This window comes from Neolamprologus brichardi, chromosome 23 (genome assembly GCF_056152115.1).
Source record: "Neolamprologus brichardi isolate AB-2024 chromosome 23, ASM5615211v1, whole genome shotgun sequence".
Lineage (NCBI taxonomy): Eukaryota > Metazoa > Chordata > Actinopteri > Cichliformes > Cichlidae > Neolamprologus > Neolamprologus brichardi.
Window position 1 is genome coordinate 19429540 of NC_142125.1, and position 26976 is coordinate 19456515.

The window sequence follows — 26976 nt, forward strand, 5'->3', positions numbered from 1 at the left end:
GAATGTAGTGTAAAGCGCTTTGGGGTCCTTAAGGATCCTTAAGCTATACAAATGCAGGCCATTTACCATATGACGCTGCTAAACAAATTAATATTGGATCCAGTCTCTCAGCAGAAACGATCAGCTTTTCCCCGCAACTTTTCCTAAACTGAATACAACCCATTAAACCACAATGTAAAAGGCTTACTTTAGAGCTTTCTTGCATTCAGTTTCCTTGATCAATAAAGAAGATATATTATTGTTCTTCTTGTCATGAACATAATACTACAGTATATGATATTTATATTAAGCATGGCCCAAGTTTCAGATACTGATGTATACAAAGAAAGTCTGTGAGAAAAAGAAAGTGGGCTCGTTTCAGAGTAGAATCAAACTCCAAGGCTTAAAAATAAAGTACAAAAACCTGCAGTTCCTCTAATGTCCACTTGAGGCCGCCTCCAAAAGTGAATCAGTCTCACATTATAAGATGTCCACATGTTCACAGCAGAAACAAGCATGTTTACAGCCTGCTACAAAAATTGTTTGGGGTTCTATGGCTACATTCCTCCTTCATAATAACTGGATGGTGAATTTTTAAAATAATTTACCGGTTTTAATTGTATTAAGGCTCAAAGTTTGAAAGGGGCAATGCCACTTTGCCTGACAGGTGTGTAGCAACACATGCGGCTACAACTGCTGAACGGTCCCTGAACGGGACTCAAGCTAATTCACTTGTTCTACTGACTATTATAAACAAAACAAAACAAAACAAAACAACCCCCCCCCCCCAAAAAAAACCCCCACAATAAATCAAAAATCTTTAAACATAATAACAAATTTCAACATTGAATCTAACCCAAGTCCAAACATTAACTTCATACAAATCAATCTAGCTGAAGGAATTGCTCCTCTAACTGTCCAACAATGATCGCCAAATGGCGGATGTCTCCATGCACTTAAATGACACCAACCTGTCACATAAGCATAAACAGGGTTACCAAAGTTAGCCATTAGTTAGTAACCAGGTCTCTAATTGGCTTTTTGTAACTGTCTTTGAGATTTGTTCTGATCAACTTTAGCTTCATCAGGTTATCTGTAGCTGAATTATTACCAAAGACAATGCTTTTCATGTTTAATGTCTGCAGTATTAATATGAAATCCGGTTTTTCAGCTGTTGTTGGATTCACTAATATGGAGTTACTGCTGTGCATGTACACACTCATTGATCCACAGACTTTACAGAGAAGAGGAAGACCGAACAGGGTGAAGAGATGAAGGGCTGAGAGAATGACAGGATGGAGAGATCCTTTCCTCATTGAGGAGGTCGAAAATCTCAGACAATCACATGACTGCGTTTCCCAGCCTAGGTCCCAAATAACATCTACTAATGTCACTATGAACAAAGTTTCAGGGTTTTCTTATAGCATCAACACACAAACTTTACAAAGATAGTGGGATTTAAGATTTGAAAACTAGAAAATAAAGGTCAGGTCAGTTTTAAAGATGATGTTTTCATTTGTATTTTTTTAAAGAACTAGGCGGGGAAAGTGTGAGGTGAGGGGGAGGGGAGATGGCGTTACCTTCCGCAGTACCAGAGAGGCCGTCGGCTTTGAAGTTACTGGTGCTCTTCTTCCGCCGGTGCTTCTTGCGGTTGGCGTGCGGCGATGGAGGCGGCTCCATCTTTGGACTGGTGGTGCTGGAGATGCTGGGACTGGAGCAGACGGAGTCTCCCAGGCCTGTGTCTGCAAATTTAACCAAATAAAATCACAAATAGAACACTGTTGCCATACTGCTCACAAGTGATCAATGGGCTTCTCTCACTATAATACTGCAGGATCTTTACCCATCAGTAAAATAACTGTTGCTGTAGACTGATGCCAAATATAACTAAACAGAACTACTTGGGGGTTTTGCTTTCTAAAGACCAAAGAGCTTTTTGGTGGGTGGAGGATAGATCGAGGCACCCATCTTTTTCTGCAGTGTCTTAAAAGGGGAAATTTATGGTTGTGGAGAAAAACATTCAGAGATAATTTGAGATAGTTGTAAGTTTAATACACAAGTGGCTTTTCTTGTTTTATCTGCTGAGAACTTTGGACAGGTTTTAAGCTGGTTCTGGATTACGTTTTTGACTGGTTTCATTTTGGTTTGACCTCAGCGTTTTTTGTTTTTTTTTTAAACACTGCCTTTAACATCTTCGAGTGTTTGTTACAGTTCTCTAAATTAGTCTCAGGGTCTTGGTTTCTTCATGTTACACCAGACTTATTTCTTACATTTGATAATGGGATTACTGGGACTTTCTTTTAAACTGGTTTAAAACTACTTTCAAAATAGATTTTCCATTGGGTTAACTTAGGTTTGGGTATGATTTTAAATTTGGTTTGGTACTGGTTTGGAAGCTTTTGAGGTTGCTATTTTTAATAACTTCTGGGGTTAGTTGTGAGCCTAATTTTGGACTCTGGACCTGGTTTTGAAGTTGACTTACAGGTTATGGAGGAATTGCTTCATCAGTGGGATTAAACTGGAGTCTTTTGTCTCTTCCTGTAATTTCACACTGCTGATATTGCGATCAGGATTGTGTGAGGTCCAGGCCATCAGATACAGGACTCCCTGCTCTTCATTCTGACTCTGGCTTCAGCTCTTGATCCTGCTGCACAGTTACCTTTGATACTTCACTAATGACCTTAATATGCATGGTGGCAAAACTCTTTGGCACAGAACAGAAGCTGAGTAAATCTGAGCGCAAAACCTCACACCTCGACTGTTCTATTTTATAAGCAGAACAGTAAATGTATAAATACGTATAAATAATATCCAGAATCACCACTGACGGGGTCCAAATGGATTAAAGTAAACTATACTGAATCCCGTTCCAGTCGACATGCAGGCTCAGACCTGTGGGCGAGCGAGGCTATCAGCACAGTGAGTGGAGTCTCTCTCTCTCTATCTCTCTGCCCTCCACTCTTCACGCCGGCTGCTGACAGCTGTGACTAGCGGCGGAATAAAATAACATTCAGCTTCCATCAATATCACGGCGCGGCGGCCACACTGACACGGGCGCGGTGTGTATCTGTGTGTGCAGATGGAAACACGTGTGCACACCACACACACACACACACAAACGTATCTTGTCGAGCGCTTGCTGGCCGCCGCATCCCCGAACGGCAGACAGCCCCAAGGACGGCCATAACTTATTTTACAATCGTTTAGTCTCAGCTCAAGTGGAAAATGTGACAACTTATCTCTGCTGACAAGATGCCATCCCCGAGCGCGCAATTAACCGCCGTGGATTAACGGCCCTCCCATCTGCAAGCCGCGCTCCATCCACGTCAAACCCCACCACCGCTGCCCCCACCCCCACAACCACCTCATCCTGCTGCACTCTCTCTCTCAGTCCAACTCTGATTGTTTTTCTGTGGTGTATTTTCTCTCATCAACAGTTTAAACACCAGCTGCTCAGACCACACAAACCACCACAGAAGAAGAAGCAGCTGGTCCAAAGACTACAAACTTTTCTTTGTTTTATGCTCCAGAAGGTGGCGGCAAAGCACCTGTGTGCCTAATAAAACTCAAAGAAGAAGCAGAAACTGAATTTTTTTTCATGAGTTTAATCTTAATTTTAGTATTTATTTATTGCAGAATTTTATTTATTTTCTTTTAAGTTCTTTGCACTGTTTAACACAAATGTTTTAAGCAGCTTTGCTAGTTATTATTAACTCTGACAGTTGATCTGTGGAGGGCAGACCCCACCTAATAAAATATAAACAAAGGAGTATTTCGGAAATTATTGAATTTGCAGTATTTCCTCCAATTTATTTAACATGCTCAGTTTATTTACTTCTGTTTTTAATTTCCTTTCTGTATTTTTAAGATGTTATATTACTACTTATTTTTTCATTAGCTTATTTAATATGTAATATCTTTGTTTTTCTCATTTTTTTCTTATCTACAATTATTTCCTACTATTTGGCCTCGACATGTAAGTCTTGACTACTCGTTTGTCCCAATTATTTTTTTTAGATTTCAGATATTGCTGTAAGATCTGTAACATTTCTCAGATCTCTGACAGAAGGATTCATGACTTCATCACCATTTTTAAGGTTAATTAATATCTTACTCTTGCATAAAGTACCTTTTAAGGATCCACAGGGACCTTAAAGGAGTGCCCTTACACCTATAGAAACTGTGTGTTTGTGTTGCCCCTGGGAGCCCATTGAGAGCGTTTCACAGCTTTAAACGTTATTTGAGGAAGGCTGGAGGCCCCAGAGAAGGAGCTGCCACTCAAGCTTAACATCAGGCTCATACGCAGCCTGACAGCTGTCAGTCTCAGCTTCCTGCTCTGTGTGTGTGTTTGGTTAATACTGGCACTTTAAGTCCTACACACCTATATACACACACAGACAGTCCATTAGCTTGACAAACAGTTAAGGCAGTATTAGAGGTCTGGCAGCTGGATCAATGGGAGACAAATGATAGTCCCCCTCGCGTAGCTCCACGCTGGGGCATTCAGTCCCAGCTGTGTAGCTTCTTGTGTGGCCTGGCCTGCGCTTTAACTCAGGATCACATGACTCTGCGTGAGCGTGCCGGTCACTGACCTGTGCTGACTCCAGAGTTGGCGATGACGGTGGCCTCGGTCCACTGATCGGCGCTGGAGACGGAGTACGAGCGCTGGTGCATCCCCTCCGTGCCGCGGCTGTTGAAGGACACCAAGCTGACGCCGCTCGCCATCTGCGACACCGACGAGCTGCTAGTCACCGAGCCTGAAACACAAAGTGGAGACGTCAATGCGGCATATAAGGAAGACTCAGATATCTGCAGTGTTCACTTATCACTCATAACTTCTGTGAGAAAAGCTGCGTTAGCTTCTCTTTAAGAAACTTCCTCCGTAACAGCTCTCTTTCCTCTGATTGGACAATGACAGGAAGCCTGCCGATAGCACCATACACTGAATATACAAAGATGGACATAGCTGTCCTTTTGTTTGTGGACTCCATCACTGGAGGAAGTGGAGTTTTTGGATTGAATTTGTCACGCTCCCCTCTACAGGCTGGGAGCAGTAACTACGGGCTCCATGTACAGTTAGCTCGGCATTCTGATCATTTTAACCAGCTGACTGAAGAAAACTGACACTTGAGCATGTTTCTCATGACCAGAGAATCACATTTAAAGCCTGTGCTGCTATTTAAGCTTCAAACGTCCCGAGCATGGCACAGATCATCTGCAGACCTGCTCTTCCTTCCTTGGTGTGCACGCACACTCTCATTTACTTCACACAGAAACACGAGGGAGCCATAAAAGGCAGCCTCTCACGAGCCGGCTGCTTAAATCAAACCCTTGAGTCGGTGAGAGGCTGTGTGGTCCAGCAGCAGGGTGAGTCACCCCCACCCTCCTCCTCCTCATTCTCTCATTACAGCTCATTTCTTGGTGCTGGCTGAATGGAGCCAGGACTCTGATTGCATTAATATTCATGACAATAATTAGTACATGGAGTACAGCTCACTGAATATTCATGCTATTAGCTCGGGCCTCCTGCGCGTGTGTGTGTGTGTGTGTTTGTGTGTGAGAGAGAGATTTAAGCCTCATAAGCGCTGCTTTTATGTGTGTGTGTGACACGCAGGATTATGCTCCACCTTTTGTTTTACGACGTCTTCCTTCAGGTGATAAGACACGTTTGCTTCGAGGCTGAACTGCAGATTTTTCCCCTCCTCCTTTCAATCAATCTTTATTGACTCAGAACGAACAAAACAACGCTCGTGTTTATGATGTCAGAGCGAGAGTGGCGATTAGAAGCACAATTAGGAAACAAGTGTGTTGATGACGGGCTAATCGCTGCTGAGTGGAGGCGAGACTTCATGTTCACTCCTTTATGTTTTCATATTTCTGCTCATTTTTATTACATCATTTCAATAACGCTGATTCAGTTTTTCCGTTATTTAACACAACACTTTTACCTCTAAACACATTGTTGGTTTCTACGTGTGAACGCTCACAGTTACACCTTTAAAAGGCACTTTTAGAAAATAAATGCAAATTTCTTTTTCTTTATGTTAGTTTGTCTCAATAGAAATCTCAGTTTTAATCATTCTCCCAATAACAGTAGGACAAATGTGAAAACCTATTGTTGTTATGGTATCATTTTACAAGAAATAGAATATTTGGATGTTTATAATAAAATGAGACATCTAAACACATGAACATGGAGTTTAAACAGGTATCTTACTTAATTACAGTGATTAATAATAATTTCACAAATGAACCATTAAACCTGGATATCCACATGAAAATTGACGTAAAGACTTGAACTATAACAAATGGACTTCCTGATTGGATGTTTGATAGCAGGAGTGAATATTTTTGAAAACACAAGTTGCAATATACTAAATAGAAAACTTTTATTTTGAAAACCTGAAGCTTTAAATGCATCCTGGTAAATTCCTTATAAGTAATTATGCTAGAGCATGCACTTCTAGATGATGAATTCTGATTACTCTAAACGGGTGTTCAGCAGTAAAAAAAAATGTTGAATTTCAGGTAAATCATTGCCGTCCAATCACAGAGGAGGAGGGGTGTGACAAAGATTACCTCCCTTATACCTATGGTTTAAAGGTTTGAAGGACTGATACAGACGCTCTCAGGTGTCAGTTTGCAGGCCTCACCTGAAGTCTGTCCGAGCTGCAGGCTGCTCATGTCCTTCGTCAGGCCGTTGGTTTTGGGGCTCGGCATGGCGGCGCAGGTGGACACGGCGCGCGGTGGCCTCTTCCCCGGCACCTTCACCGTGGTCCTGAGCAGGTCGATCTCCTTCCCGTGGACGTTCTGCATGTAGTCCTGACAAACACAAGGCAGCATTCAAACTTTGTGTTGAAGTCACATGAATCTCAAACCCATTTTTATTCGTACGAGTATTCAGACATTTTACAACTGTTTAAACCAGAGAAAGCATTTTAAAAATGTAATTACATGCATTTTTAATTGACCAAGCAGGCCCACTGACAGCAAACAAACACATGGGACAACACTTAGAGCACAAAACACAAAGCAAGTAAAATGAAGTGTGCGTGTAAGCGATCTCATCAACACGAGTGGGATTATTTGGGATAATAAACCTCCCAAATCCCTCAAACATACAATGGAAACAAAGCAACACTAATCCCTTAAAGCGGCGCTGAAGTGGCCCAACACTCGGACTCTGATTGGCTCTGCCCGTTCGCCAATGTGCCTGAAACAAGAGCGACCACTGTCAGGGGCCTCAGCAGCCCCCCTAGCGAGGAGCCCCCCTCCGGTCCGGACCGGATGGATCAGACAAGAAGTGGTGTTTAATGACGAACGAGAGGCGCTTGTTAAATCCACCCCCACCTCTCTGACGGTGGCAGAGAATCAGTGGTGACCCAATTGAAGCACGGCACCTTGGGAGGTCGGCCTCCTCTTCAGGATCAAGGTGGTGATGAGAAACAAAGCTTGTGGATTAAAAATAGAGTCTGATATATATATTTTTAAGACATAGAGAAGGGAAATTTTTTGAAAATAAGTGTTGGTTTGGAGAAGAAGGCTATTACAAGTATATATTTTTTTCTATCTGAAGAAAGAATAATTATTTCACATTCTTAACCATTACAAAGACCTATCTAATGGATCCAGATGTTCCATAGCAGGACAAAGAGTCGAGAACATCCAGCCAGTGAATCTCTACAAATTTAAAAAATGTGTATAAAACCAAGCCCCAACTATAAAACAGGACAAAACAAGTCCAGATCAACCCAAAGTGATTCCCAATCCAAGCTAATAAATGAGTCTAAATGTAGGTCAAAACAGCCACAAAAATGGTTCAAAGCAAACTTTATAAAACCAGTTTAAAATATGTCCAAACCAATCAAGGTCAAAACCCGTCCAAATACAAAAACAAAGCAATAAAAGCCAAAACAAACTATTTAAAACTAAGACCAAACCAAAGGGAAACCAGACCTAAAAACACTCCAAAGACGTACCCAAAGCCAAGTACAAAACCAAGTGGGAGTTTGTCTAAATAGTGTCCAAAAACATAACCCAAAATCAGTCCAACGTAATGACTGAAATCCAACCTCAGAGCAGATACCTGATCTAAGCAACATGAAGTTATTTTGATTTGAAAAACTGAGCCACAACTTCCTGCATCGCCTCCTTTTCACTGTTAATGAATGTCGAAAAAATGTAATAAGCCATAAGACGATAACCTGTTCCAGTGTATTCTGGCAAATACCAAACCCTCTTTTGCTTTCCACTTGGATTCCTCACCTAAACTCAACCAAAGCCTGACATCAACTAATAAAGTTTCTTATTTTTCCCCATTTTCGTCAATGTTGTGTTCATCTCTGACACACTACAGCTTTCATTAGAGCTGCGCTGCTCTATACAGTTGAAATAATTACTATTAAATGCAAACTGTTCGTGGCATTATTTCAGAAAGCATCCTCGGTTTGCTGTTATTGCACAGACTTGGATAATAACACACACATTTATAACACACACACACACATGCACACTCTCTCAGTGTTTCCCGCCTCCCTCTGGCAGCTCGGCTGACAAAAGGCCAATTCAAAGCCAAGTGCTCTCGACGGCGTCTTAACAAGCCACTGGAGAGCCCTCGAGCCAGGGGCCCGCTGGGTAAACCCTCCACACACACACAAATGCACACACACTCACACACACACCCCTCCGACAGATTGACCGAGGTAATTGAGTCTCCATTTGCATCTGAGAGCTTTCATCATCGGCCTGATCGTCCACACCACGCAGCGGCGTCCAGGACCGATGTGTGTATCGACCAAACAAACCGACAGCAGGTGGTGACGAGTGTGTGTGTGTGAGAGAGGACGAGAACATGTTGTCAGCTTATGAACGCGGAAGAAAGAAAGTGTATTTAAGAGTGTGTGTGTATGTGTTTGCGTGCAGTTAGTATAAATGGACGCATTAAGGGCAGCATCAGTGTGAAAAATGCAACATGAACTGAGAGCTGGATACTGCTGATGCCAAAGGAAACATGAATCCATAAAGAGCGAAGTACTTCACAACACGATCGATGGGAAAACAGACGACAGCAGATAAAGGAGAAGAAGAAGAAGCTCTACGATCAGACTGAAAATGTGGAGAAAGTGATGAAGGTGCAGAGATGACAGGTACAAAACCTAATTTAATAACAGTTACAAAGACAAGTACAAAGTTGCTCCATAACTAGCCCGAACAGGTCCAAAACCAGGTCAGAGCCAAATGCACAACCCAGACTAAACATGTCCAAAACAAAGTCACAAACCAAGTCTAAAAAGTAGGCTGAACAGGTCTAAAACCAGCTCACAAACAAAATCTAAACATGTCCAAAACCAGGTCAGAAAGAAGTGCAAAGGCTAGCCTAAACACGTCCACGTTGAAACCCAAGTATAAAAATCAGTGCAATACCAAGTACAAAGTCAAAAACAACCTTAAATAAGTTTAAAACTAAGCCTAGGACCCACCTGAACAAGCCCAAAACCAGGTCAGAAACCAGTGTCAAAAAACCTGAAGAGATCTATAATCCATGTTCAAACCTAAAGCCTAAACGAACTTAAACACATTACATAACAGGTTTTTATGGTTTGTGTTATAAATTACATCTGTTGATATGTAAACTGTAAATGTACATTGCTTTTAATGCAAAATAATCTCAATGGACAGAAAATTGTAGTGTCTTCAAGTTATTATCTAAAGACTAAAAACTGAACTTGCATTTAAGATTCACTGAAGTTAGAACTTTCTATTCCAATTCTAATCAAGTATTACTTTTACTGCTGGATTTCGTTTTGAACATTTGGATTTGGGATGTTTAAAAATGAATGTTTTAAGACCATCTTGGTTTCTATCTTGTGTTCACTCAGCATTGGTTAGCTCTCTGCCTTAGTTTCAGGCTTATGAACACAAAAAAAAGAAAAGAAAAACTGACTTCTAATCATTCTTTCTTGCACAAGAATTTCTAAAAAAATCTCTGCTCTTAAGTGCTCTTAACAACTCTCACTGCTCAGAGTCACATCGAGACAAGAGGCGATTAATTACTCTCGCCTTTTGTTGGCCTGATCTTCTCCTCTTTAGACTTTTCTTGGCAATTAGGTGGCATCTATTGCCATCCACTTAATTAGCGGCATTAATGTGATTTCTTTGCACATAGTCGGGCAATTAGTGGTGCTGATTGAGTTTCATTCGATTAGCCTCCGCAAACACGTTAATTGACGCCGGAGCTGCAGATGCAAAGCATTCAGGAAAACCTGGCTTTTGGTGCTGGAGGGGGTTTGTGTGTGTTGATGTGTTAAGTGATGAGTTTTAACACTAATTTACTGCATCAGCTGCTCTAATGGCTGATGGACGTGTGCAGTTTGGTGAAGTGTGGATATGTCTGAGCAAATCATTTGTGATTTAATGTTTCTGCAGATAAAACCAATAGTCAATAAGTCAAGAACAGCATAACAATAATCTGCAACTTCTAAAATGCGCTAATCATTGTTCATTTAGGTCATTTTTCAACCTAAAACAAATATTTTCAGGTTCTAAGATACTTTTTTGTCTGTTGGTGGGTTAAAACAAGAAAATCCAGGCAACATGGAGGGGACCTCATGCTTTTCTGATCAGCTTTGCACAAAACAAGCCATCAGTTGTCAAACAAAACAATCTGAATCCTGAAGAGATCAAACATGATGTCCGAGCAACCCTGAATCAGTGAAATGAAGGCTAAAACCAGATCAAATAAGTCCAAAAAACCATCCAAAACACATAATTACTGAGCAGAGACCAACAAGAATGAAAAGAAAGCGAGCATACTCATAAATTACAATGTTTCTAAATCAGATGTCTATAGAATCCTTTACTCATTTTTTCCACAGTATTTTTCACTCCCATCTCTTGTAGTGACCCCAGCATTATCAAGTGGTCAATCAACTGTTTTCCAACCGCTCCATCCACCCCAACCTTATCCTGTCACCTCCAGTGCAGTTCATACATGTTTTCCTTTATTGATTCAAAGCAAAAATATCACCCCTTCTTAAGAGATACAGTGGTCCCTCGCTATAACGCGGTTCACCTTTCGCGGCATCGCTGTTTCGTGGATTTTTTTGTGCAATTTTGCAATTTTTTTTCTTTTTTTTTTTTTTTTACAGCACATTGTGTCCTGATTGGCTGTAGACCAGTGGTTCTTAACCTTGTTGGAGGTACCGAACCCCATCAGTTTCATATGCGCATTCACTGAACCCCCTCTTTAGTGAAAAATAAAATGTGATTTTTTTCAAATTCAAGACATAGATATGTTTTTTATTGGTGCACAAAATGAGTCGTGCATGTCACGGTGGAGGCTCTGCCGAACCCCTGAGACCGACTCACCGAACCCCTAGGGTTCGATCGAACCCAGGTTAAGAACCACTGCTGTAGACCATTGCCAATCAATCTCATGCCGTGTCTCCTGTACAGTACAGAATGCGTCCGGCTTGTCAAATTTTTTTGATCGCTAGCAGTGTGACTCTGAAGTGCTGTACTGTATGTTTGTAAGTTTTCCCCCAACAAACACAATAATGTTGACAAAACGTTTTGCACTGTCAAAAGCAACCGTGGGTGGTTTCATTCTATAATACTGGACTTATTATTCTACGAAGGTTTGAACTTTGAGAGTGTTTAAATAAGAGAGAAAAGTGTGAAAATATTCGTGCCTGTCTGAGAAAAGTGTATAAAGTTGTAGTGAGGGGTTTTATAGCCTTAACACATGTATAATAATTGTAAAATAAACTTAGCTACTTCACGGATTTCACCTTGCGCGGGCTATTTTTAGAACGTAACTCCCGCAATAAACGAGGGACCACTGTAAACAGTATTTTTTAAAAATAATCAATAAATTTCATTTATGTTTAGTTCAGAATTTGCGATTTTTAGCTTCTAAATATGTGAAATTGGCTTCTTTTCTTTGTTATTTAAAACAGTTTCAGAAAATTCTTCCATTTTTTTGACTGATGAACAAATTAATTTAAAATGCAATCTTGAACTGATGGAAAATACGATCAATGTAATTAAAGAAAATTATGAATACATTTTCACAACAAAGTAAGTAAGAAAACAACGTAACCGTATTAACACTATTACACACTGAAATGCTTTTTGTGTTCATTTTTATGATCGAATTTGTGATTTTGTAAAGCATCTTTTTGCACAAAACAACTGTATATCTACATTTTAACATAAAAGACAAAGAAGTCAAAATAAAACAAATTGATATGCACTTGTGGCCAAAATTCTTTGAAAACAAAAAAAGCAAAGACAAAAAAAAACGTTAATTACACAACAAAAATGTGGCGGAAACCTATCAGAGGCAATACATCTAATCTGATTTCAGACTGAGCAAGAGGACAGAGAGAAAATGAGCAGCAGAGAGAGTGAAAGACACAAAAAAGTGTGTGTGTGTGAGATAATAAAGCAGCGTCGGGGGCAGGATATTGTGCCAACAGGGCAGAGAGCTGGGGCAATTAGCAGAGACATTACAGATGATATTCACATCATCAGCGCCGACGTGGGCAAACAGATGACGAGTCCTAATTAATACACAAGCCATCAACACACACACACACACACACACACACACACACACACACACACACACACACACTCGCAGGGGAGAGATGAAGAGCAGCAGATAGATGGAGGTCAGTGCAGGCTGGCAGAGCGCTACAGTCTAATAAGCATTCACAGTGGCTGTATGTGTTTGTGCTTGTGCATTTGTGTATGTGTCTTACGTGTAGGCTCGGGTGGTAGGTGAGCAGACCGTTGTCACACAGTGTCACGTACTTCTTCTTCCACTCCTTGTTGAGGGATTTACCGCTCCTCTTCAGCAGCATGCCCTGCAGAAAACACACAGATAAACACACACTGTCAGCACACGCCTTTCAATGCAGCTGTGCACTTTGAACATAAACAGCATCATCATCTGCAAAAGAAATTTCTGAACTCCACTCTGATAATCCGCAACCTTTCCAATAAGTTCCTCGGTATGTAGATGGACTCTATTGTCGCTGTCTTGAACGGCAGCTCTGCAGCCTTGGTGAGCTCGACCAGCTCTGGTTAAAATGGCTGTCAAGCGCCCAAGCACACCGACAGAGCAAAAGTAGAACAGCTGTGGCGCACCATTATGGTGAAGTGGGAGTAGAGTACATACAGGGCAGATGCCACAATCCAAACAGGCAGTGTATGCTCGCTGTTGTCACCCAAAGTGAGGCCAAAATTGTCATGCAGTGAGCTCTGGTGTCATTTTGGTTGTGCACCATTTTTGTAACCTGACTAAAAGGCATTTGATGGTTTCGATGTTAAATTTGGTGATGATACAGAAATTATTGGTTTGATCACAGGAGATTTGACTCTTTACATGGTAGTTTTCTTCAGTTAATGAAAAAAGAATCTTTGATTTCAAAGTGAGCAGGAAGACATCCCAATAGAAAGTTACTGACAGTGAAGTCCTGCTGGAAATGAATGAATGAATGAAATATTTAGGGACTCATTTAGGAAAACCTAGCTTTTTCGTGCTGGGGGGGATTTGTGTGTATGCTTAAGATCAGACTGTGATCCAGTCTTTGGCAATATAAAACAAACAAAACTATAAGCACACTTTAGCCTCAAATGTCTCTGTGATTTCACATACAGAACCAAAAAGAGAGTAAAAAACACAACTTCGTTCAAAACTGGACAAAAAATATGTGGAAATTATTGTCCACTTTTGAGTCCTAATTGTGCATTTTAATGCCTCTCGATTCCTCGATCTTTGTGCGCACTGGAGCTAAATGACGTCCAGAATCGGCTGAGTGAAGCTAATGAGCGAAACGAGAGAAACAACATTTAAAAGATCAGAGATGAGAGGAGCTGGATGTGAATAGATGGAATCAAATCAGCGCTCATTTAATTGTCTGACTATCTTTTTGTTCGCTCTCTCTCCTACGCACATCAGCTGCGGCTGACTGACCGTTTAGGCCAAGCGATCGCCCGCTCACCGCCCACACTTCATTAGGAGAGAGAGAGAGCAGGAAGGTCAAAGAGAAGGCGAGAGAGCGGGATCAAAATAGGAGAAAGAAGCAGAAAAAAAGGAGGCAGAGGGAAGAGGGGGAGGAGGGAGGAGGGGGGGGGATAAAACTGTCCGCTGATTAGCAATTACAGCCGCGCTGCCACGCGTGTCACTTCACTGGACCTCTACAACATTAACACTCCGACAGAGGGTATTAATAGAGTCCAGCCGTGAAGGGAGGAAGAGGGGGAGTTAGAGGAAGATGAGGAAGTGGGGAGTGAGACGGACAGGCCAGGCTGATGGACAGAAGCCTGCTCGCCGGCGCCCCGGCCGCTCAGCTTTCATTAAGGCGGTCAGTAGTGGTGGGATAGCGCGGTAGGCCCGGGGTGACCCTCGCCGCCAGTGATGGAGCATTCAGTGTAATTGGCGGTGACATAATGCCATGAAGAAACGTCTCAGAGTGACAGAGGCAGGGGAGGAAAGGACAAGATGGCGAGCTATAAAAGAAAGGAGACCAATTTTTACCCTGGAAGGTCTAAAATACATTTTCAAGAGTAATATATGAGACTGAAATTTGTCTTGTAAGGATGACACCAGAGGGAAAGTAGAAAATAAAAGATTGAATAAACTAGAAATACCCCAGAAAGGCCTTTAGTTTTGTATTAATAAAATAATACACCTCTATTACAGACAGTGAACTAAACACAGAGAATAAGATTGGGTAGGACACCGTTTTACATTTAGAGACTGTTTAAAAAAAAGGATATCACCCATTGTTTTCAGAAGATCCAATCTAAATTCTCAATGCTAGTGTTTTGTCCAGTCTTATTGGATTTTGGGGCCAGAAGTGAACAAGTTGATAAGTGATAAGTTGAATTTGATCGGCCAACTTCAGGAAACCTGCAAAAGGGTTAGGTAGATTCTACAGTTTCCTGCACCAAACCTTGAGCACTGACTTCTTGGATGGTCTGTTAGTGCCATTAACAACACAAGCCTTTTTGTATGACAACAACACAGCAAGCCAAATTAGCTACAGTTCCTCTAACGTCCATTTGAGTGAGTCAGCTTCAGACTCTAAAATGATCAACTTTACAGCAGAAATAAATATGTTTATGACATCTTGACATTCTACTTTTGCGTCTTTTTGGCTACAAGATACCAAAATGACAATGGACATTAAGCTAAGATGCTCACTATGTCGATGTCTTATTAACAGTCTGTCTTCAGCTCAGACATCAAGTGATACTTCAAAGCTGTTACTGCTAACAATGAGAATTAACCTACATTTGTCAGGATTATGTTTCATTTAAAATCATATTTAGAGCCCAAAAACACATAATAGAGACAGATAGAAGCATGTCTTGAGTGGAACATTACTTTAAATTTTATAATTATATCACCATAAACCCCCCCCCAAAATACAGTGATATATAATTTAGGTCATATCAGAATAGATGTTCAAATGTCCTGCTGGTATTACAGACAGTGAACTCCCCACAGACACTCGACAGCAGTGATTCCACTAATTTCAGCTCATGTCACGAGGAAGTGAAACAGAGCAGTGTGTATGCGTGTGTGTAACAACAGGGCTTCCCCACGGTGCGCTAAACACGACTTGACGAGCTTCCTGCTGCTCTGTAGTGAAAGCTGCCGGCAGCCGTGCAGCTGTCAGGCCAGCTGATCATCCATTACTGCCTGTTAGTGAGCGAGCGCCAACATGTTTCCCGGCAGAGCCAGCCAGCCAGAGAGGACGTGTGTTTACATGACGACCATCATCCAATAAGACTTCAGGTCAGATAACTGTGGTGCGGGCTTTTCAATTATAATCCATCAGACGGATCATTTAACAGATAAATCTACAGTCTCAACACTCAAGAGGGATTTTTATTGTCAAGGGACGGGTGATTGAAATTAGAGTCACTCATGTAAACTCACCTTGACAAGTAAACACTGGCGATAATCATTTGAAGCAAACAATACTTTAAGATTGTTAAGATAATATATTAAGATGCTGAAGGAAAGAAAAGAGGAATAAAGAACCTGTGACAGTAACCAACCAAGAAAAAAGATAGCACTGACTAAACCTCTGAATTATTAGACACTTTAAGCCTTAAGAAGGCAGTCAGTGGAATTTGGAGTTGGTGGATGCAGCTATTTTCAAACAGATATTAGTTTTTAGAAGTAGCTGTATGCTCAAAAAGCTCAGCTGTTTAGTTATTGTTTCTTCAGAACATCAAGCTTGTTGCAAAGGTTGGTGTCCTTTCCTTCAGTTCTTTATTAGAGCTCTGATTTAAAAAATAAAGGATACTATGCGCTGGATCTATTTTGTCTACACTTGTTGGAGATTTTCTGAGAGTTTGAGTCCAAAATGTGAATGTCTGGAAGCTTAAATAAGGTTTTCTTTAATGGTCTTTATATTTGATTCCGTTGAATTTTTCACTCTGAAATAAAAAGTTTTCTGTACATTAAATGGAAGGAAAACAATTTATTAAGCATATAAACTGCTCAGCTGTTTCTTATTTCACTGGCTCGAAAAGTCATGCCCTTCACCTGGATTAAGGATTTGACAGAGACCATTTGGGCCTACGCCTCTTTAACCATCTGAGACCTGATATGTTGTTGCTAAAGATAACATGATAAAGGTGAAAACTCTATCCAGAATCCTTCCAGAAAATGCTAGATCCAGATCAACTCCTAAAATTTATCACGCCTGTGGGGCCAAGTAAACCTTTGTTAAAAAGTTTTTTGTCCATAGCTTTATGAGTATCCCTGCTAACAAAAAAGGAAAGCAATAATAACTTCAACAGCGGATATGATCGTTCAAAATACCCCTGAAAAATATGGTTTAATATGGTAATTACATCTGTACAGACTGTGAAACCCAATGTGATTAAAAAAAAAGATACATGATACAAAATACATATATTGCAGAGCAATATTTAATTTTAAAGTGTAAAAGAGTAGGAACAGAAGAACCTAATCCCGCTTTTGAATTTCTGTCCATTTAAACGGACAGAAATTCCTTACAAAGCCCCAGTTTTAGCTTTTAAAGGGTCAAAATTGTTTTCTGCCCTTCAGTCTGTTTTTATCCTTTCTGGCTTACAGTTAGATCACTACTACCTGAAATAATCCTCTAGCTGTTCTGTATAATTAATTTTACGGATATATTCACTAGGGATGGGTATCGTCACTGATTTCTAGAATCGATTCGATTCAGATTCACAAGGTCCTGAATCGATTCGATCCACAATTCGATTCGAATTGGGGAAATTTTGCCTCAGACAGTCAGAATATTATAATTCAGATCATGCATCAGTACATTTCCATGTTTTTATATCTATAAAAAGAAAGCTGACACTTGCGAGACTTTATCAAGGGTGTGAGCGTCACAGCAGATGCCTTTGTGTCAAAGTAACTGAGGATAAAACACAGAAAAACATGAAGGTGATTTTCCTGGCCTGGGATTTCTAAAAATATTCTGCAGTAGATCAAAAACGAAAGAAAACCATGGATCAACATATGAACATTACCTGATGCTGCTGAAGTGAAGCAGAGCAAAGTTACAGAGGTTTTATTAGAGACACAGCCAAGGGTTTTGCAATTTTGCATAATTTTAAAAAGTTTAAATTTGCTCAGTAGCCTTTTGAACAACAAAAATGAGGCTCTCTTTTCGGAAGTAAGTAAAAGGAAAAAAAACAGCGGCCGACAGCGCTGTAAACAACGGTAGACTTGTGCGTAACAAGCAAGCGAATAATGCAGAAAAAAGATTTTTAGATGAGAAACTGTTCTTGAAGTAGAGAGAGAGAGAGAGCTGTGCATGAAGTGTGATTTTTATTGTGGTGGAAGCAAAACAGTAAAAGTCGAAGGGAATTCATGAGGATGTTTATGTGAAGCATAGTTTGGATCTTCTTTTGCTGCTGGTTCAGTCAATATTGTTTGGAGAGAGATAAAACCTGCAGCTTCAGAATCGAGCGCAAAAAGGGCATAAACACAAAGCGAAGACCCGCAGAAACATCAGAATCAGCGAGCTGTCAGCTTTCAGCCCCAACCGTGTCCGTGCCGTCAGGTGAGAAAACCACATCTCACTGATTCTGATCCGTCGGCGGGTCCGCACTGTGTGTTTACGTCTTTGTGCAGAATCCGTGTACCTGCTCTCATTTACTGTTTTAGCTGTTTGGTGGTTGTTGTAAATTGTTTGAGGTTTAAGCTGAAATTCTGGCGCTTCGGGCAAAATAAATTTATATTAAAAGATCGATTCAGGATTTTAATGAATTGATATCACGTTATCCAAGCTAGAATCGATTTTAATGGACAAATCGATCATCAAAACCCACCCCTAATTTTCACAGCCTGACATCAAAAATGTATTCTGATGTGTTTTGGTTGCATTATGGAAGAAAAGAATTAAAAATCAATGGGAAAAAAAAGTTGCTTTCATCTACATTTTGTGTTAATAGACCTCTCTGCATTGAATCATATCTGTTATTAACCTCTGTCTCTCTTCCACAGCATGTCTTTATCCTGTCTTCCTTCTCTCACCCCAACCGGTCGCAGCAGATGGCCGCCCCTCCCTGAGCCTGGTTCTGCCGGAGGTTTCTTCCTGTTAAAAGGGAGTTTTTCCTTCCCACTGTCACCAAAGTGCTTGCTCGTGGGGGGTCATATGATTGTTGGGTTTTTCTCTGTATCTATTATTGTACGATCTACTGTACAATATAAAGTGCCTGGAGGCAACTGTTGTTGTGATTTGGCGCTATATAAATAAAATTGAATTGAATTGAATACATTTTAAGATTTTACCTGAATCCTAAAACAAAAAGTGAAATATTTTTGCACTACAGGATCAAAAGAGAAAGTAAATTGAAACAAGACAATGGAGCGATAAGAGGTGGATGGTTGATCACCACCAAACGAAGCTGAGAGATGAACCAACATCTTTCACAGACCTTCACCCAAACCCGGGTTTTGGGGAGGGAGACGTCAGTGGATTAATTTTGTCCATTCATCCTGAGGATGACAAGCGATCAGTTTGTGCGAGAGGAAGGCTAATTGAACGCCACGTTGAAATCCTCATGATGGGTAATATCTTTCATTATTCACCTCCCCGAGCTTAGTGACACACTTATTTTACCTTCAGGAGGAGGAGAGGGGAGAGCAGCTATGACAGCTCACAAGGTCTCCACATTGGAAAATAGATGTGGGGAGATAAATACATCCTCAAATATACTCTCTCCCCTCCGACTGAGGCACTTCTCCGCCCTGGTGAAGTATTGTGGGGTAGTGCTTAGGAAAAGGTCGCTAGCTCCGGGGAGCGGGAAGATGAAGTCATTTGTTAAGCAACAGAAAACGTCCAAGGGCATCAATGAGGATTCTTCTCTGGAGAACAAAACAAAGGGGCATGAAGGGTCTGTGTTGGGTTTCAGTGGGAAAGAAAGCAAACAAGGATGGATAGACAAATAGATGTAGACAGACAACCCCCCAAAAAACAAAACTCCCCGAGACACTCTCTACCTTCACTTCTTTGCCTCGGTTGAAGTATTGTGGGGTAGTGCTTAAGAAAAGGTCGCTAGCTCGGGGGAAGCCAAGAGATGAAGTCATTCGTTAGACGACGCATCGGAAAGGCTCATACCTGAGGGTCTCTGATTAAAGACCACAGCTGTCACATGTCCGACATGTTCGAGGAGGAACATATTGCACAGAAAATGATTTCTGAGGCGTAAAGGTGTGCTCACAAGACACAACTTTTACCTCTTTGTCTGAAGCTAAAACTGAGGAACATGAACAGTAACATGAACCATAATTCCTTCTTCCATTGTGTGAGTCAAATTAGAAGGAAAACTTTTCTCCTCTTGGAGGCTGCCTGCCTATTGATACAGACTAATCTACTCTCTAATCACTCAATCACCCCCCTATTTTGCTCAGACAATGGACTCTACCGGGGCCTCCTGAAGAGTGTGACAGCGGATCTTGGAGGAGATACGGGGGAGGCAATATCAGTGGACAAACCCTCCACAGAACAGGATGATCTCAAAGGAGCTAAGGCCCTTTTGTTCTTCAACGTCCCCCGAGAGCAGGAGGCTAAATTAGAGGTGTCACCCCCCGCCGACAGAGGAGTGCGAGGGGGGTGACGAGAAAGGGATCCCTTCTGTATCGTGGTGGCCATCTGATCCAGCCGGAGCAGCGTCTGCAGGTCATCTATCATCCTCTCAGACAAGAGGACAGAGTGTGAAATGTTCACTCCTCTAATCTCCAAGAAGACAAAAAGAGAAAATAAAGGAAAGGGGCCGATGCTGTCTGACTTACTCCAGGTAAATATCCTCTTTGTGGGAAGCAACTGAAAGCTCTTTGACCCCCTGCTGCAGGTCATAGTAGGTAGATCTTCTTCACAGTGATTTAGAGTAGACTGGTGCCGTTTGTCACAGATTAGAAAACGAATCAGAAAATCCGGGTGGACTTTTCAAAGGCAGTCCAAAACTAAAGATCATGTCTTTATGGATGACTTGAAAGTGCAAGCACTACGTCCTGGAATTAGGCTCTTTTGAATGTAGGAACTTTTTTGCAGTTCTACTAATTGTTGAAGACAATGTTGCCTTTGAGTTCTTACAACTCAAATCTTTTTTCACCCTCCAAGATATGATGCAACACTGAAAACTGTCATTAAAAGTGTAAACAACGACAAAACATCTAAACATCTGTGCTACCAAGATGAAAAATTAAACTGTAAGAACACAAAAAGTAATTTTGCTCTACCAACCACTGAACTTCGTGGCTCCCAATACTATAATTCCTGGAATTCCATCTATCCATCGCCTTTGGTTTATCTGAACTTGGGCAGCAGGCTAATCAAAGATTTTTTTAGAGATCCTTCTTTCAAGCTTTTCACTTTCCAGTTCCTTCTGGGAAATTCCATAGCATTCCCAGACCAGAAAATATATATAAACTCTTCAGCAGGTCGTGGGTTTACCCTGGGGTTTCTTCATATTTGGGCTTGCTTCTAAAACCACTAAAGGGAGCTATCCTAACTATATGCCCGAACTACCTTTCAGCATTAACCACTGGCATTCCTATCTGGTAACTGTCTGCGGATGCTTAACCCCCAGGTATTTCCCCGAATGGCTTAGTCTGAACGTAGTTAGGGATTGGTTTTTTGAAAGTGTACAGCTAATGTGAGCATGCTAGCAGGTAGTCTTCCATTACTGTTCTCTTTGTCTCCTTCTCTCATCTTGCAATGTATTAATGTATTTCCAGTTTTCAAACTAAATATGAATCACACATCACTCATTGATACCTGACAAAAACAAGCCCTTTTTGCTTTTTCTGACAAAAGGTTAAAAATGTGATAATAAAAGTGAGATTATTTATGATGGGTTTTGCTTGAGAATTGACATACAGGGTGTTAAATGCCTGCATTTAGTGTGGACAAGGTTTTTTCTTGTGTTGAGAAAGGTTAATGTAATTATTTTGGGCTTTTATTTGACAGTGAAAAGTGAAATAAAATAAGAAATGTGGGTGGGGAGGCTATTAATGACACCACATGGAGTTTACATTTTGTTACTTTGTTCCCACAGATTTGTCCACAGGTTGATGTTTTTGCCCTTAAAATTGACTGAATATTCATTTTTCAGCCAAGACCCTATTTATGATTATTTCTTCGCAAACTAAGGCTTAAAATCAAATTGAACTGTGAGTGTTCTGGATGCAGAGTTATTAAGATTTATTTTCCATGATTAAAACAACAAATAAAGGGGACTGAACGGCCCTGGTGGAGCTCCAGTTCTTTTGATTCATTTCTCTCCATGTGGTTCTTGACCTGATCACTACAAAGGATGACAGGAATTTAAAAAACAAGATTTGTTGCCTCGAAGTAAACAGTAAAAATCATTAAAAAACCACCACAGCAGAGGGCAAACCCCATAACTACCATCAAAACACACTGACAGCCACGCAGCAGCTTCAGGCTCCATGACAAGGTCACTGTTGATGAGGCAAGGACAGCGAAGGGCAAGCCCAGGGGAGCAAGACGCAGACCAGATCAAATAAAACACCACAGAAGAAGAGGGGGGCTGAAGAGGGGCTGATTTATCTGATAAGAGTTCTGGGTAATTAATTAGAAACTCAATTATCCAAACCTTACTTCAGCAGTCTCAATTCATTAGTGGATAAAAAACCTCGCCCCTCGCTCGGCTCGACGCTCGGTGAGAGACAGGATGTGAAGGAAACATGACTCCTCTTCCTCTGCGAGAACCCTTCAGGTCACCGCCGGGCACTTTTGTCCAGCTTTTCATCAAATAAGTGTAACAACACACCCAAACACACACACTTTCTCATACGGTGTGAAACAACAAAGCAACCACAGGGACACTTCCAGTGAGCTCAGAGCAACACCTCCGTGCCAAACAAAAACTCGGGATTGCTCCATGGAGACTGCCACGCAGCGGCGTAATGAGCACGGTCTAAAAATGCTCTTTGATTGACGCCTGTGTTCCTTGTTTTAATTATTTCTCAAACTAAAAAGGGAGAGACATCCCTCCAACACATCTTCCACCCACCGCCACCACCCCCCAAAAAATCTCATTTCCAGGGGTTAGTGTGCATGACAAAAATGTCATCATGGCCAAAATGGCTCCGAGCGGTGACAACCTTTCCCAGGGAAATGATATTTTTCCAATCCGGCGGAAGGCGGATCATGTCACCCTCGTTAAAGCCTTGATAGCAGGTCTTTAATATTCACCGTCTTAATTAGGGCTGCAGTTAATTTCATTAAATTCTTTGGCTGCTAAATGAAGCAGATTATGAGACATCTTTTATTGCGAAGCGTGAAATTACAGCCTGCCCGCTGCCAATGGCGGGGCGAAACTAATGAATTACAGGGTAAATAACACCCGAATTAACCATCCAATTTAACTCCTTACAAAGCGCCCCGCGCCGAGGGGGGACGAGTAGACTTGTCAAAACCACCCAGCCCCGTGCTCGTCTGCAACCCCGCGAGAGGCAATTACAAGCACGACACTAATCAGCTCCTCGCAGGAAGAAGGCGACAGCATCCGAAAGCCTTGAGACTTCAGACTCCAAGTGGAGCTCAGGAGGAGATGCAAAATGTTCATTTACAGGAGGAGGTCGTCTCGGTGGAGGTCAGGGAATCTATTAACAGTTCTTCTACAAAGCATCAGCGGTAAAGTAGGGATGTCGGACAGGTCAGAGCTCTGTTTGGAGGTTGTAACATTTCTAGCTGCATACTTGGAGCTCAGTTTGAAGTCCTGGTTGGAGAGTTCTGAGGTCTAATATGAGTTTTACACATCTGTTTCCTCTAGGTGGGAAAACAAACAAGCCAGATATCTTAGGAAGTCTGGAAGACTCATCTGCAGATGTGCAAAAAGGTGATCTCAATCAGATAGATGAGGCAACCAACATGAAAACAATGTTTCATATTGACAGAGTTACGATTAAAACTACAAAATGCAGCACAAAGGTCAAATACTGATAGACAGAGTGCTGGGGAGAGGGATTTCTGTTTACAGGAAGCACATCTCAAGTAAATGGCAGTGAATCCGCATATTCAACTGACCGGAAGGTAGCTGACATAAACATAAATGAACGCACAAAGAAAAATGCTATTTGTTGCTTCTAATTTTCTCTCTGAGAGATCATTTTAGATGTTAATACAGTCCACATCACAAATCTTTGTAGCTAGCAATGCAATGCAGAAAAAGAAGAAGCCCTGAGAGTTACAGTTAGTGAACATGTGGTCCTAACAGGCTGCTTTAGAGCCACTAGCAAAGAAAACATGCAAATTAACACATAGTAATTTGGGAATTCAGCTGAACAAATAATTACTTATTCATCCATTTATTAATTTTTTCAATATCTGTTCAGGCATTTTCCTTATTTTTTTATTTCACTTCATTTTACTTTCAGTTTGCTTTTTCTTTGCATCCCCTTATTGTTCCTTAATAACTAGATAAATGACAAAGTAAATAAATAAAGGAATATAAATAAATGTAATCAAATCAAATCAAATCAAATTTTATTTGTCACATACACAGTCATACACAGTACGATATGCAGTGAAATGCTTGGACAACTGCTCGTGACCTTAAAAAAAAAAAAAAAAAAAAAAGGCTATGAATAAGATAGGAAATAAATAAATAAATATGAAAAAATAAAAAAGGGGTAAATTTAACCAGGAAGGAATAAAATAAAATAAAATATAAAAAATTAAGTTAAGAATGAGATAACTGTACAACACAAATTAGAATGAAGGGTAATTTAACTGGGAAAGAATAAGATAAAATATATAAATTAAAGTTGAAAATAAGATAACTGTACAACAAAATACACAGTATAGACATATATAAACATATATAAGAATGTATGAGAAATATAAATATATATACACACAATAACAGCAGCTGTACAAATATTAACTGGAAATGAGGAATATAATGTCCAGTGTTGTGCAAATATGCTTAAAGTGATGAAGTGAAAACAATGTCCAGAGTGTCCAGTGTGTGTAAGAACTATATGTGTGGGTCAGTCCTGTGTGGTGGTGTGATTGAGAGACCGTATCGCCTGCGGGAAGAAGCTCCTCCTCAGTCTCTCTGTGTTGGTCTTCAGGGAGCAGAATCGCTTTCCTGACCTCAACAGAGAGAACAGTCCGTTGTTGGGGTGGCTGAGGTCCTTCACGATCTTCCTGGCCTTGGTCCAGCACCGTCTGCTGTAGATTGAGTGCAGGTCAGGGAGCTCTGAGCGGATGGTGCGCTCAGCTGAACGCACAACCCTCTGTAGAGCTCGTCTGTCCTGCATGGTGCTGTTCCCGAACCAGGTTAAGATGTTTCCCGTCAGGATGCTCTCTATGGTGCAGGAGTAAAAGTTCCTGAGCACCTTGGGGGGCAGTCGGAAGTCTCTCAAGCGTCTGAGGTGGTAGAGACGCTGACAGGCCTTTTTCACCACGGTGTTGATGTGACAGGACCATGACAGGTCCTGCGTGATGTGAACTCCGAGGTATTTGAAGCTGTCCACTCTCTCCACTGGGCACTCGTTGATGACGGGGGTCTGGTAGTTCCTCTCCTGCTTAGTGCTGAAGTCCACTATCAACTCCTTTGTCTTACTGACGTTTAGAAGGAGGTTGTTCCTCTGGCACCAGTTCTCCAGATTCCTAATCTCCTTCAGGTAGGGCGTCTCGTTGTTGTCAGAGATCAGGCCCACCACGACGGTGTCGTCAGCAAACTTGATGATGGTGGTGGAGCTGGTAGTGGCCACACAGTCATATGTGTACAGGGAGTACAGCAGGGGGCTCAGAACACACCCCTGGGGGGCTCCAGTGCTGAGAGTGGTGTAGGCTGAGACATGTCCGCCCATCCTTACTGCCTGTGGTCTGCCAGTTAGGAAGTTGGAGATCCACTGACACATAGATGAGCTGAGTCCCAGATGCTCCAGCTTGGTGGTGAGTGTGGAGGGAATTATGGTATTAAATGCAGAGCTGTAGTCTATGAAGAGCATTTTAACATAATTCCCCCTTCTAGTGTCCAAGTGAGTAAGTGATGTGTGGAGGAGATGAGAGATGGCATCGTCTGTGGAACGATTTGGACGGTAAGCGAACTGTAGTGGGTCCAGTGTGTCTGGTAGTGAAGAAATGATGAAGTCTCTGACCAGGCGTTCAAAGCACTTCATCACTACTGAGGTGAGGGCTACAGGGCGATAGTCATTGAGAGAAGCAGGGTGGGGTTTCTTTGGGACAGGAACAATGATGGACTCTTTGAAGCATGTGGGGATCACCGACTGAGATAAAGAGATGTTGAATATCTCAGTGAACACAGGTGCTAGCTGGTATGCGCAGTCTCTGAGGATACGACCTGGGATGCCGTCTGGTCCTGCTGCTTTCCTGGTGTTCACTCTCTTGAAGGCTCTCCTTACTTCATGCTCGGAGATGACGAGCACATTTCCGGTGCTGGCAGTATCTTCCTGTCTGCAGCCGTTAGCGCCGCTAGCACTAGCATCGTTGGAGTCCTTAGCTGCAGCCTCGAAGCGAGCATAGAAAGTGTTCAGCTCATCTGCCAGAGTCACGGCCGTGTTCGTCATACCGGTTGTTGGTGCTTTATAATCCGTTATTGTCCTTATTCCCCGCCACAGGCTCCTAGAGTCACTCTGTTGGAGTTGTGACTCTAGTTTCCTCCCGTAGCGCTGCTTCGCCTCTTTCACCGCCTTCCGCACGTTATATGACGCGGCTTTGTACAGGTCCATGTCCCCCGTCGTGAGTCCCGTGTTGTAGGCAGCGGTGCGGGATCTCAGAGCGTCGCGGATGGTTTTATCCACCCACGGCTTCTGGTTGGGAAACGTTGTGATAGTCTTTGTCTCCACGGTATCATCCGCTAGTTTCCCGATGAATCCCACAACCGCTTCCGTAAACACGTTGACATCATCGTCGGAGCTGTTTCTGAACATGTCCCAGTCTGCGTCGTCGAGTGCGTCCTGTAACGCGGCCACCGATTGATCCGTCCAGCGCGCGACCTTCCTCTGAACCGGAACTTCCCGTTTCAGCCTTTGTTTGTATTTTGGCATGAGGAAGATGGCGGCGTGATCGGATTTGCCAAACGGAGGGCGGGATTGTGCCTTGTAGCCGTCCTTGACCGTAGTGTAGCAGTGGTCTAGTGTCCTTTCACCTCTGGTGGGGCAGGTGATATGTTGATAAAAGTTCGGCGCTGCGCGTTTGAGGTTGGCACTATTAAAGTCTCCCGTTACAATAAGCGCAGCGTCCCGGTGTTGTGTCTGGTGCTGTGTGAGTGCCTCATGCAGCTCGCATAAGGCGGTGACCGTGTCCGCTTGTGGTGGAATATAAACGGCACTTATAATGACCGATGTAAACTCTCGAGGTAGATAAAAAGGACGACACATGATGGACAGTAGTTCCAGATTTGGTGTGCAGGAGCGTGTGAGAGGAACAACGTTCGCACTGTTGCACCAATTGTTGTTCACCATTAAAC

At 41.9% G+C, this 26976-nt stretch overlaps 1 protein-coding gene across 7 annotated transcripts in view; it reads right to left on the bottom strand.

Moving 5' to 3' along the window:
- agap1 (ArfGAP with GTPase domain, ankyrin repeat and PH domain 1) overlaps positions 1-26976 on the bottom strand; it is a 185051-nt gene that overhangs the window by 39183 nt on the left and 118892 nt on the right. For 6 of the 7 annotated variants that reach the window (XM_006800302.2, XM_006800304.2, XM_035911846.2 and 3 more), the window contains 4 exons: positions 12744-12848; positions 6633-6801; positions 4572-4736; positions 1560-1721 (listed from right to left, as the gene is read on the bottom strand). In XM_006800302.2, coding sequence (XP_006800365.2) covers positions 1560-1721; positions 4572-4736; positions 6633-6801; positions 12744-12848 — 601 coding nt within the window. The remainder of the gene's footprint in view (positions 1-1559; positions 1722-4571; positions 4737-6632; positions 6802-12743; positions 12849-26976) is intronic. The other variant, XM_035911844.2, reaches the window with a different exon arrangement.